This window comes from Anneissia japonica, unplaced genomic scaffold (genome assembly GCF_011630105.1).
Source record: "Anneissia japonica isolate Jap-2015-1 unplaced genomic scaffold, ASM1163010v1 scaffold24_len2511860_cov200, whole genome shotgun sequence".
NCBI lineage: Eukaryota > Metazoa > Echinodermata > Crinoidea > Comatulida > Comatulidae > Anneissia > Anneissia japonica.
The window spans coordinates 548,111-560,756 of NW_022730786.1; the positions used below are offsets into that span (position 1 = coordinate 548,111).

The 12,646-nt window shown below is 34.9% G+C and overlaps 1 protein-coding gene and 2 long non-coding RNA genes across 4 annotated transcripts in view; 1 reads left to right on the top strand and 2 right to left on the bottom strand.

Moving 5' to 3' along the window:
* Positions 1-7,573, top strand: part of LOC117115120 — a 14,172-nt gene extending 6,599 nt beyond the window's left edge. The window contains exon 2 of the long non-coding RNA XR_004446491.1: positions 6,378-7,573. This is a non-coding gene — a long non-coding RNA (uncharacterized LOC117115120). The remainder of the gene's footprint in view (positions 1-6,377) is intronic.
* On the bottom strand, positions 3,142-5,619 carry LOC117115118. Its single transcript, XR_004446489.1, has 4 exons — positions 5,549-5,619; positions 4,573-4,639; positions 4,195-4,259; positions 3,142-3,311 (listed from the first exon to the last, which is right to left on the bottom strand). It is a non-coding gene; the product is annotated as an uncharacterized LOC117115118 (long non-coding RNA).
* A 356-nt stretch (positions 7,574-7,929) lies between the features above and the next one.
* Positions 7,930-12,646, bottom strand: part of LOC117115046 (tubulin alpha chain, testis-specific) — a 22,202-nt gene continuing 17,485 nt past the window's right edge. Inside the window, exons 1-4 of one of the 2 annotated variants that reach the window (XM_033258696.1) lie at positions 11,013-11,250; positions 9,869-10,091; positions 9,526-9,674; positions 7,930-9,251 (exon numbers count right to left, since the gene is read on the bottom strand). In XM_033258696.1, the coding sequence (XP_033114587.1) occupies positions 8,271-9,251; positions 9,526-9,674; positions 9,869-10,091; positions 11,013-11,015 (1,356 nt within the window). In that variant the 5' untranslated portion in view covers positions 11,016-11,250 and the 3' untranslated portion in view covers positions 7,930-8,270. Of the gene's footprint in view, positions 9,252-9,525; positions 9,675-9,868; positions 10,092-11,012; positions 11,251-12,646 lie in introns of those variants that run through there. The other variant, XM_033258697.1, reaches the window with a different exon arrangement.

A 12,646-nucleotide genomic window follows, 5' to 3' on the forward strand; every position in this document is an offset into this window, starting at 1 on the left:
ACATATTTTTTTTTTTTTTTTTTTTTTTTCCTTAAAAAAGGGGGGGGGGGGGGGGGGGGGGGGGGCCGGGGGGGGGGCCCCCCCCCCCCCCCCCACTTTTGGAAAGAAACAAAAATAAATAATTGATTTGCCCAAAACACCTCAGAGGTTATTTTAGGGCTTATAAAAAACAAAAATTTTGTAGGGCGATGCACCCTAGAGTGATGTTTTCTTGTTGATTGGGGGGGCCCCCTTTCCAGGGGAATGTAACAAAATACTCGGCTAAACTGATGCTGAAATTTCCCCCACAAACCAGCCGTTTATTGTACGGTATAGTGTAAAATAAGAACAATACAACAGAACATTATTAGCCTGAAATTGGAAAAAAAAATAAGAACACTGAGCCTGAGCAAAATTGTACTGGTTCTTAAAAAAAGTATAAAAAACATTTATATACTGTGTATAATAGATTTGTAACATTTTTTACTTTTATATATTTAATGATTGTAGAGTTACTTTGGTCAATGGACGAATCGGCAGTGAATATTTATGTAACCTTTGAAAACTACTAAATAACCTATAACATTTGGATTCCTCTTTGTATGAGGTCTACTATGACATCCCTGACAACAGAGATGCATCAATTGATGTAATTAGAAAATAAACATGCTTTGGAGACAACAATTTTCCTGCGTGTCAAACAAACTTAACATCTGACCAATCAGATGTTGGTTGGGGGCAATCACTTCTATTTAAATATTATAACAATATTTTTTCAATCATTTTCGAAAAGAACATAATTTTGTCTAAAAAGCTATATTAAGTTGCATTATAACATTTTAGCCAAGGAAATTCCTGAAAAACATATCACTTTTTACTTTCTGTTTGATATTATTGTCTATAAATAATCTTAATTAGTACAAGTAAATTTTGTAATGCCATGTTCGCAGATTACATTGAATCTATTAAGAGGCCTAATGAAAAGGCTTGGGAGAAGAGGCTTGGGAAAGACACTGCGAAGGGAAAAGCTTATAATAGTACTGGCTCTGGAATGGTACAATTGGGGGGGGGGGGTGGTGCTATAGCTTGGTTTCCATACAATGTCTACACTGTCGCTACAGTTTTTTCATTGCAATCTACTGACCAATCAGCGTTGCAAAAAAGCGTGTAGCGATTTTTATGTAAACTAGACTTAGGCTGTCCGACATGTGTATGATAATTCCCAGTGCATGTCAGCGGAGGTAGGTGGCAGGGGCGGATCCATAGATGTCCGAAAGTGGAGTTGATCGAAACAACACTATCCTATGTTGTCCGGGGCAGGGTTGTAGCTAATGAAAACTAAGAGTGGAGATAAGTTGGGTGCGTGATAACATTGGTAAACTCTAGATAATACGAGTAGATTTTAAGGATGGAAAAGTGGGTTAATAAGGGTGGGTGGAGGGCCATGAAACTAGCTTTAGACTGGGTGGAAAACTTCAAGGCTGGGTGGCCCCGCCTACCTCTGCCCACTAAACTACAACCTTGTGGGGCAATCAATCATTCCTTTTTCTTTCTTTTTTTGTTTTTTTGTTTTTTCTGAAAAGAGGGCTAAAGACCGGCCTGATTCCCCTTAAATTTGTTTCTTTTGTTCCCTTATACACAAAAGCGTAATTGCCCTTTCCCCAACTCCCTGGCACCACCACTGTTTACGAAAGCAGTTCTCCCTGTGTAGAAATTATAAGTCTTCAGAGAAAATCTGGTTATTTTAAAATCTAGATTTCAAATTTTTTTGGGCATTCCTATGGAAATTGAGATAACATAAAACAACCACTAAGAGAAAGTGCTCCAACAGATGCTATAAACAACCATGTTAATTTTAGCACAAATTGCGGACAGCTGAAGCAATCAATCAGAACAAAATTATGTTCAGCATTCAGATATACTTAGACGAAAACTAGCTGCGATATCCTGAGAAAGTAAAAGCTATTAGGCAAATTAGTTATCCTGTCTAACACACATTCTGTAGAACATGATGTAGTGTCCAATAATTGCATGTTTGTACAATATTTTATATTGTATCAGTGATGATGATGATTTATATTTAATAACAACGCACAAATTCTAAATTAACCTGAGGACTCCAAGTATGAGATGACGTCAAGTGTGTGTGTTCGTATACTTTAGAGTTTACAAAGGTACATGAAAATACAGGTTGTTCTAAGGCCTATATTCTTAGTATATATTCAGCTTGCAGTTTTCTTTTTTGGTTGGTTGTCAAAATGTTTTTATATTGTTAATTAATGTCAATCATGTTTCATCAATTAAAAAAATAAGATTTTGAGTTAAAAGCTGGAAAAACAGGTACATGATAAATTCCTTCAAACATTTTCTTATTAAAAGAAATTAAATAAGTTATAATTTAAAGCAAAAAGAATGGAAATTGAGATAGTAAAAGATAATGAAGTGGGTAATGAAATGCAATGTCCAGGTATTTTGTACCACGCCTTTCCGGAGGATACAAAGTGCTAATTCCCAAAAAAGGAATGAAAGTGAATGTTCGTATTGTTGTACAGTACTTTGTTATTACCAACCGATGGGTAGAATGTTGGCTTTATCTACACACATGTATAAGAAAGGTCTTAATAATTAGACTGCATGTTATTTGACTGTGTCCATTATTGGTCTCAAATGCACATGACCATGTCAAAGGTCACAATGCAAGGTGTATATTCGGGAACTTTCTGTTTGTGTGATAATGCAAGATTCTCTAATCTTTGACCGTCCTACGTTTTCTGCACAGTGTAGATTCGAGCCACACTGCGTTGAAGAATCCTGACAAGATCCCAACTTTCTCGCATGTGCAGGTGACATTATTACGTTTTAGGTCTCACTGTTATCATCACCCTCTATAATATGTGACATGACTTGCACTTTTATATACAATCATTATTTTACAGTTGTTGATCTGCAACCAATTGAATACAGTTGAACTTGCCTAAGTCGAATCCAAAATGCCATTGAAAAATTGTTTTGACTTATAGATTGTTAATTAATGGAAAACACAACAATTTGGCGTGTAAAATTAAGTCTGACTTAGGTAAGTTTAACTGTAATATGAAAAGACTCATGTGGTGTGATCCATTTATGAATTACAATATAAAAAAAAAACACCAACAGAACATAAATGTTTGTACAATTAATTTTATTTCCCAACTCTATAGTGTACACATCTTAGTCCAGTGTTGTATGCCTAAATTGGGTCTGGCTGTCTGAGATCTTTATGCTTTTGGCTTGGGGTGACGTACATTGTGTTTTTTTGCAAACCTCAGGTTCTTCATAAATTTTGGATCAACCTGTACGATAAAATATGAACAAGAGTTAACAATCCTTACTGCAAAAACATAATTTTTTTCTATATCATTTCTATTCTACAGCAAAATCTTTTTTGTAAAGGGTTCCAAGATAATTAGATTTCAGTGGGGTCCTTGGATGTCATATCACATTTGATATGACATTATTTGATTTAACTTTGGACTTAAGCTTTGTCTACACTATCAAATTTTATGTGACAAAAAAAATGTGTTGTGCCCATATATGGGAACGATGATGTCATATCACATATCATCTTGTATCAAAACTCACATGTGATGCTTTTTTGATGAAATTTGGTAGTTTAGACAAAGCTTTAGCTCTGTCCAGATTATCAAATTTACTTTGGCAAAAAAATGTATGTCCATATTTAGTCATGATGTGGCTATATATATGGTCATAATGTGATGTCATCATGACCTTATTTAGGCAGGTCACATGTTATGTCAAATAAAATTTGAAAGTCTGGACAGGACTTGGAAGCCGTAGTGCACACAACATCAAAAGGTGGTGTGCTAATTGCACTGTAACTAGTATTTCCCTCTAGCTGAGACACAAGGAGGGCAGAGGCAGAACTGAACTGAATTTAGCATTGCAGTACACTACTTATAATATTTAATTTCGGACTAATAGTTGAGTTGAATAGCTTAGTGGTTAAGATGCTTGCATTCAATTCCTGTTTCTTACAACTAAAAACAACTCTACTCCTAGACACTTGGTTTATAAAGCATCGTTCCATCCTGTAAGTTATGAGTGTACTTGCTGTTGGATGTGAAGGAAATAAATAAATAAATAAATATAGCTCCTAATTTGAATTAACAATAACTGTCTTAAGATCAACTTCATTTGATGCTGTCAAAAACTTACCCCTTTTAATGATGGATATCGCTGTGTCTTTGGCTTTTTGATTCCATTCCTGTGATTTTTTTTACCTGTTTGGATAGAAAAACAAATTATTACATCAGACATATAAATCAGTTCACTTGCAAATATCAAAATAAATGCCAACGCGACTCGTTTGTTGAAAACATACTCTGCAGGTTGCTTGTTCAATTCCTGCAGCAATTCATTTTGAGTAATAACACTAGCAAGATGCCAATAAGAACATGCAATACAGGTAAATTAAAAAATTATATTGTTTGACCTGGACAAGATTTCCTCATCAGAACATCCTATTCTTTTATCTTGATTGTAATATTTGAATATAAATCACTATTATTATTAAGATGATATTGGCCTACTTACTTTGATTATGACTTGTATGGTTCTTAGACTTGGCCATTGTTCTAGTTGGAAAGCCGACACAATCTCACTAAAATACAAAGATGAAGAATCATTATAAATTTATGTAGACAAAATGACAAGACTTATTATTAAAATATTATTGAAATGAAGCATCTGTAAGAGTAGAATATGATTTGATGTCAATTTGATTTTGTAGCTATCTATATTATTTTTCTGTTATTATGTAGGAACACCACTAACAACAGGACAAAAGTTTTAGTATTAGCATACAAGGGCCTACTGTAGTGTTGCACATATTTTTGGTAAATTCACTAGTAGCCCTTGATTGACGTGTACTGCATGTAAAACAAACCCAGTAAAGTATCTTCACACTGATTTCTTTGTAAATTGTAGATTGTTCATGACTTTGTTTGAACACTACAACAGAATAATACATCTTGATATTCATACTGGCCTTTTATTAGTAGAAAAAATGTCGATGTTCTGACCAGCTTTGCAGGAAATAGTACTGTACATCATTTCGGTAGGCCTACCCTACAAAAATCTGTCTAGGCCTACTACCTAGGCCTTCCGTACCGCCTGTTGGGTGTCTGGTCTGGTAGGCCTAGGCCCTAGGTCACCATCCCTCTTTCCTGGGGATTATTACACCAGCTAACCATGAGGTAATACATACAACAGTTAAAAGGAATATTAATCTATGATTGGCGATAAAATATGTATGTATGGAAATGTACAACAGAAGGGCTAATCACCACGTAGGCCTAGTAATAGGAGACCAGGCAGAGGCCTAGGCACCAATTTTGTTTACAATCGTAGCGCCGGGTAGATGTCTGACAAAAATATAAATATTAATACTTTTCATAAGTAAAGCTCATATATATGCTCATTGAAAATTATATTAAATATTGGTACATAAATTGACCTGATGATTAAAAGCTGATCTATCCTATACAATTAGATATTTAATGATACTTACAAGTAGATTCTCAACACTGTTCTACTTATCAAAGATGGCGAAAAAGGGCCGATAGAGGGCGTATATCAAATCTAGCTAGCTTCTTTTGACTCAGACTGGGTAGAGATTTTCTATTGTTGCTATAAATTGCTGAACGATTCCTTTTAAAATTCAGTTGTTAAATGAATTATGTTACTGTACAGTAAAGTATCATATAAGAACAAAGTTTGAAAATCAAATCACTCTACCAGTAAATGAGCTAAAAAATGAAATTTATTAAATATTCAAATGAGTATGTTACTATTTATATTCATAAATTATTTATTTACTGTATATAAATGAATTATAATTATTATTATTTATTAGCCATTCTTTGGCAGAATATTTGGCTACCAGTGACCATCGTGCCTATTATGGTATTATGGCTTCATGTCACACACAACCAGCGGTGGCTCCAGAAATTTGCCAATGAGGGGTCCGAACCAAAGTCGATGGAGCCTTGGTCGAAGGCCGGGAATAAAAAAATCATTTGATAGGGTTCATGGCAAGTTTTTATGGCTTAGTATGGTCCAAAATGTGCTTTTAGACCACAATATTAGGGATTGGCAATAAAAATAACATTATTTTCGATAGGGAAATTTTATAATTTTTAAATGACTTCAAATTTGTCTTGCTTGGAATCTCTGTAAATCATGCTGTTTATTATTAGAGTATGTGCAGTACATATTTTAAGTGTACTGTACTGTGTAAATACTGTACAATAAAACTATTACTATGCATTATATGTTTTGAATACAAATGATAGAACAGTGTAATTATGATTATTCATATTTTTTTATTTATCTTGCAGGATATGTTTTCTATACTATACTATGTGAAGATGACTGTATGAAACAGTTTTGTGTACAGTACAGTAAAGACAAAGAAGTAAGCTGGATTTGCTCTTGGGTGGTGGGGAAAGGGGGTGCGAAACAGCCTTGGGGGTGTAAAAATTGATAGCGTGTAACTAAACCCCTTAATGGTCATTTTTAGTATTTTTGCCGTAATGTAATGGGTGTGTTTAAATGTTTTAGTGTCACTCTCCCCCTACCCCACACCCATGTTAAAGATCCCATAAAGTTTGTTCAGATTGTATGGTATAACTGGTGCTACTTATTTACTTGTCACATTGTAAAAATTTAAATAGAGGGGCGGGTTTACTTTTTGTAAAATCATGATCGTAAAAACATGTGAAAACTGCGCGATTTTGACAAAAAAGTGATTTTCATTTGATCTCTTAAACTGAAAAAAAAACTTTTTTGAAATAAAAAAAAAAGCCTGCTCCTAATTTTCTGGATTTTATGCGGATGATGACGGCAAACAAACAAGTTTTTTTTAGGCCTAATATGCTGATGAGTTTATAATGTCACAGTTAATTTTAACTGAAATCTAATGTTTTATGCTTTAAATATCTTTTATTGTAATATTTAAATGTAATTTGTTATCTACTTTATCCATGGTTTATCAAAGTTGCAATTGCATTTTGTAATTGATAGTTGGATAGTAATGATCTATTTTAAAAATTATTATTGCGAGGTCATTTTTTTTCTTTATTGATGTTTGTAGTAGTACAGTATTCAATTTCAAATGTCTTGATAATGGTTGATATGGCAAAAACATGTATAATTCTTACTTAACTTTGTTTTTCAGTTAAGCTTTGTGCAGCCATATACAATTTCCTATGAACTTTTGAATGAACAGATAGAGAAAATATATAGTATTATATAATTATGATCAAGGAATGTTAATTTATATTATTTGTGTTCCTATATAATGAAAATGCTGTGACAAACAACTAATGGGATTTGATCCATCTAAATTATGTAACTTTTAAATTAAGTATACATCTTATATATGACCATGCCATAAGTTTGCAATTCGTAATGTATTTGTTCCATTGTTGATTGAACTGGCTTCATCCAATTTTACAGTTATCATCCTTGAAAATTAAATCTGTATTCTGTGTAATTAAAAGTTGTACACAGCATAAATTACTGTATGTCAAAATTTGTATTGTGTGAACTTTTCTTCTGGTCTCTTGCTTCGTATAGTTTCTGTATACAAGGACAGATAATTAGCGTAATCATATGGCGCTATTACTTGCTGCAGTGTAAACATAGTTTCACAGGCTTCAAATTAAGTACAACTACTGAAAATAGCGCTATATAAATGATGTTATGTATGTATGTACTAATAATCAAATGTTAGTCTTCTTCTTACAGCAATGGTCACTCTCATATTCTGCAGACGTCGGGGAACTTTAATGGCAACACTCTCCTCCTCCTCCTTTCTCAAACGAAATATCACTACAATTACTTATCTATAGTTTTAAAAGATGTAAAATGTACTGCCACCAAGCTTTGAAGTACAAAAAGTTAAACTGTTTGCTTTGAATATATTATTAGCTTCAATTAGTTAAACATCCTGGTAAGTGTACCAACATTTAAATACAATGTCTCTACTTTAAAATCACTGAAAAGAGATATTTTTTAAAAATTAGTAATATTTAGGCTTTTGCTCAATTTAATGTATAGCAGTATATTTTAAAATATAAAGAAACAAAACTAGATAAATAGCAATGCTGCATAGGTACTGTACACAACTTAATTTTTATTTAACACACTAGAACTTTTATAACACAACACTTTTTAATATTTCAAATTTAAATCTTTATGTATTTTAATACAATTTAAGACGGGTGAACCTAATATTCTTCGCCTTCCTCTTCCGCCTCTCCTTCTACGGAGTCTACACCGACTTCTTCATAATCCTTCTCCAGAGCTGCCAAATCTTCGCGTGCCTCAGAGAACTCTCCTTCCTCCATACCCTCACCTACATACCAATGCACAAAAGCACGCTTGGCGTACATCAGGTCAAACTTGTGGTCCAGACGGGCCCAGGCCTCAGCGATAGCTGTGGTGTTGCTCAGCATACATACAGCACGTTGCACCTTTGCCAAATCTCCACCAGGAACAACAGTTGGTGGTTGATAGTTGATTCCAACTTTGAAACCTGTTGGGCACCAGTCAACAAATTGGATGGTTCGCTTGGTCTTGATGGTAGCGATGGCAGCATTAACATCTTTAGGAACGACATCTCCTCGGTACAGCATGCAACAAGCCATGTACTTTCCATGACGAGGGTCACATTTCACCATCTGGTTGGCTGGTTCAAAGCAGGCATTGGTTATTTCTGCCACACTCAGCTGCTCATGGTATGCTTTCTCGGCTGAGATTACTGGGGCGTATGTAACCAGAGGGAAATGAATACGCGGATAGGGAACCAAATTGGTCTGGAATTCAGTCAAGTCCACATTCAATGCGCCATCAAAGCGAAGGGATGCTGTAATTGATGAGACAATTTGGCCGATAAGTCGGTTCAGGTTGGTGTATGTTGGGCGTTCGATGTCCAGGTTACGTCGGCAGATGTCATAGATAGCTTCATTATCAACCATGAAGGCGCAGTCAGAGTGCTCCAGGGTGGTGTGGGTAGTAAGGATGGAGTTGTATGGCTCAACAACAGCTGTAGATACCTGGGGGGCCGGATAAATGGCAAATTCAAGCTTGGACTTCTTGCCATAATCTACAGAAAGACGTTCCATTAGCAAAGATGCAAAACCAGATCCAGTGCCACCACCAAAGCTATGGAAGATCAGGAATCCCTGCAATCCTGTGCATTGATCAGCCTGTATGTTGAATACAAATTTTAAACATTATACAGATGATAAATATTTTATCATAATTAATAAATACAAGATATCATGCAACACTGTAATTTATTTTAATTTACATGACAGAGTTCCAAAATGGAATGTACATATTATAGTACTGTTTCAAACAAATTTGTGCATCTTTTATCAACACAGATCAATCAGGAAATAATACGAATACAGTAGCACACATTTCTATAGACCTGTACTTCAGAATGAAAAAAGTATGTCTACTATTGCCAACTCTTACCAGCTTCCTGATTCTGTCCAATACAAGGTCAACAATTTCTTTGCCAATGGTGTAATGTCCACGTGCATAATTGTTTGCAGCATCCTCTTTCCCAGTAATCAACTGCTCAGGGTGGAATAGTTGACGATAGGTGCCCGTTCGGACCTCATCTTAAAATTAGAAGAAAACAAATTATATAATTTATAAAGCAAAAATGTATCTACAACATTTATTTAAAGGTCACTAAGTCTTTAAAGCATTTCATAATGTCCATAAAATTTATTTTAATTTAAATTTGAAAAAAAGTTGCAAATATAATTTTGTTAAATTTTAGTAAATAAATCCAATTAATCATTGCACCTACCAACAACAGTTGGTTCAAGGTCCACGAACACAGCACGTGGGACATGCTTTCCAGCACCAGTCTCACTGAAGAATGTGTTGAAAGAATCATCACCACCTCCAATAGTCTTATCACTTGGCATCTGTCCATCAGGCTGAATACCATGCTCCAAGCAGTAAAGCTCCCAGCAAGCATTGCCTATCTGAACGCCAGCTTGTCCAACATGAATTGAAATACATTCACGCTGAAAATTGTCAAATATTATTATTTTAGTTTTTTAAACTGGGTAAATCCAACTGAGACAGCGTCGGCTGACGCAGCCCGAACCGATTTATCGTCGGGGACAGTCTTAAGCTGTCGTGAGAAATATTAAATGTTTCATATTCTACGACGCGACTGCCCCCAACGCACACCATCGCGTCTGCGTTCAACTCACACAGGCCCGACGCGACAACAAATCGCGTCGGGTTGCGTCGTACGACGCTGTCTGAGTTGGCCTTTACAAACACAAGATCAAAAAACGAAATGTTGTTTATTGCATTTGGCTATTTTAAATTTGCAGATGAGATAAAGACAAGTCCAAAGCCAAAGCATTATAAAAAGTAATGAACTGCTTTGAAATGATATTTAAATAAAAAATTATCCACGTAGTACATACAATGTCATATATTCATTGTCATAATAAGTTCTTTTTTTTTTGAGTTAGAAAGGTAAACTGGTCCAAATTTAGCCCACCTAGGCATACCATAGGCCTAATATTAAAAGTAGGCCTAGGCCTATATTAATAAAAGAAAGAGAAACATAATAAGATAAAAAAAAAAAGGTTGGGAGAGGTTGAGGGGAAAATCCAGATGCCGAGCTTTAAGTTTGTTTAATCATTCTTCCTACCTACTGATCAGGAAACATGCAACAACAAAAACAAGTTAGTTGTCTCAGTGTCTGGTTTATGGTTCTAACCTAGCCTAGGCCCCTAGGCCTAGTCCTAGATAGGCTACCTTGTCCTTGTGCAACTGGCAACAATGTATGGCCGACCCCGGGCCTACGTCCGTGACGTTTATGGAATGAGAAAAACTTAGAAACCGGGACTCTGAGAGGTCTTTCCAAAAACAGAATCAAAATGTAATTTAAATATCCTAGGCCTAGCCCTAGGCACAAAGCAACTAACCATTCTGAAAGTGTATAATATTCAAATCTCACAGTAGAAAAAAAAGCTTTACAAAGAAGAGTTTGACGGTCGACGAAGACGCTTCGAAGAGTCTGTCAACTGGAATGACAAAATTTGAGCATGCCGTTACTTACAAACGCAGTTTGCCAAATTCAAAGGTAATTTACGCGAGAGAACAGATTCTGATTAGCCCGTGTAACGTGTCCATAATACACGCGCAATATTCCAATCGCGTTCGTAGTCGTCATCACTGGCCTCAACTTTTACACTTCTACCCAATCATCGCACGCTGTTGTTCTTGGAATAAACCAATTTCTGATAGGTAAATCAGAGATAAATTAGTAACATCAAAATTAGAGCAGCGACCTCAACCGAGGAAAGTTTTAATCAATTTTTTGAAATTGATTTTTGAAGGATAAAGTAGACCTTTGAGACAAATTACGGCCACAAGACGAGCCAAAGTGTATCTTTTAACACTCTTTCACTCGGGCCATCTCGGATGGACTCGAGTGAGTACGACACGAGGAACAAGATCAGACACTTCGCAATGTCGTGACGCTCGAGTTTTACTATTACTCTATTGCTCTTTCTATGTTTACCTACGGTAGGCCTATGAAATCTCACGGACTTATGGGATGTACGTGTGTAACTAACTGTGACCTTCTTGGATGTTATTAAATGTTAGTATATTATCTACAACAACAACAGCTAGTACCTCCTGTTATAAAGTGTAGATAGGTACAGTAATACCAAAGGCTAGAGAGAAAGAGGCCTAAAAGGCTGAGATCTTACCTAGGCCCCTCCTTAAACTAGAGGGTCATAGGCTGACACCAAAATACTGACATTGACTGAAATTTTTTGGGGAAAAAATAGGACAAAATTGAAGCATGAAATAAAAAATAGTGCGCATAAGAGAAATATTATTAAATAAATAATATACCATTCCGGCGTTATTGAACTTGTCCAAACTATCATTGTAATGTAATTAATGTTAAATAATAATAATAATAATAATGATAACAATAATAATAATAATAGTAATAATAATAGTAATAATAATAATAATAATCATTTCAGCATTAATTACCTTGGCCTAAGCCTTGTAATGAAGAACCTACAGATACCGTACTATTTACTATGCCTATAAATAATAATCGCCCAAGGGGAATATCGTTTGTGTTAATTTCCCCTTAAACGTCGTTTTTTTAATTGTTCTCTAATTCCTCCATTGTCTAAGTTCCCCTTAAGGTACAGGTAATAATAATAATTAATAATAATAATAATAATAATAATAATTTCAGCATTAATTATCTTGGCCTAAGGCTTGCCATGAAGAATCTACAGATACTATTTACTAGGCCTATAAATAATAACTAGCCCAAGGGGAATATCTTTTGTGTATATTTCCCCTTAACGTCGTTTTTTAAATTGTTCTCTAATTCCTCCATTGTTGGCTAAGTTCCCCTTAACGTACAGGTAATAATAATTAATAAAAATAATAATAATAATTATAATAATAATAATAATCATTTCGGCATTACATGTAATTAACTTGGTCTAGCCTTGTAATCAAGAACCTGCCGATTACTATGCCTAATATTAATAACTAGCTCATTTTTACATTCATTTGATGT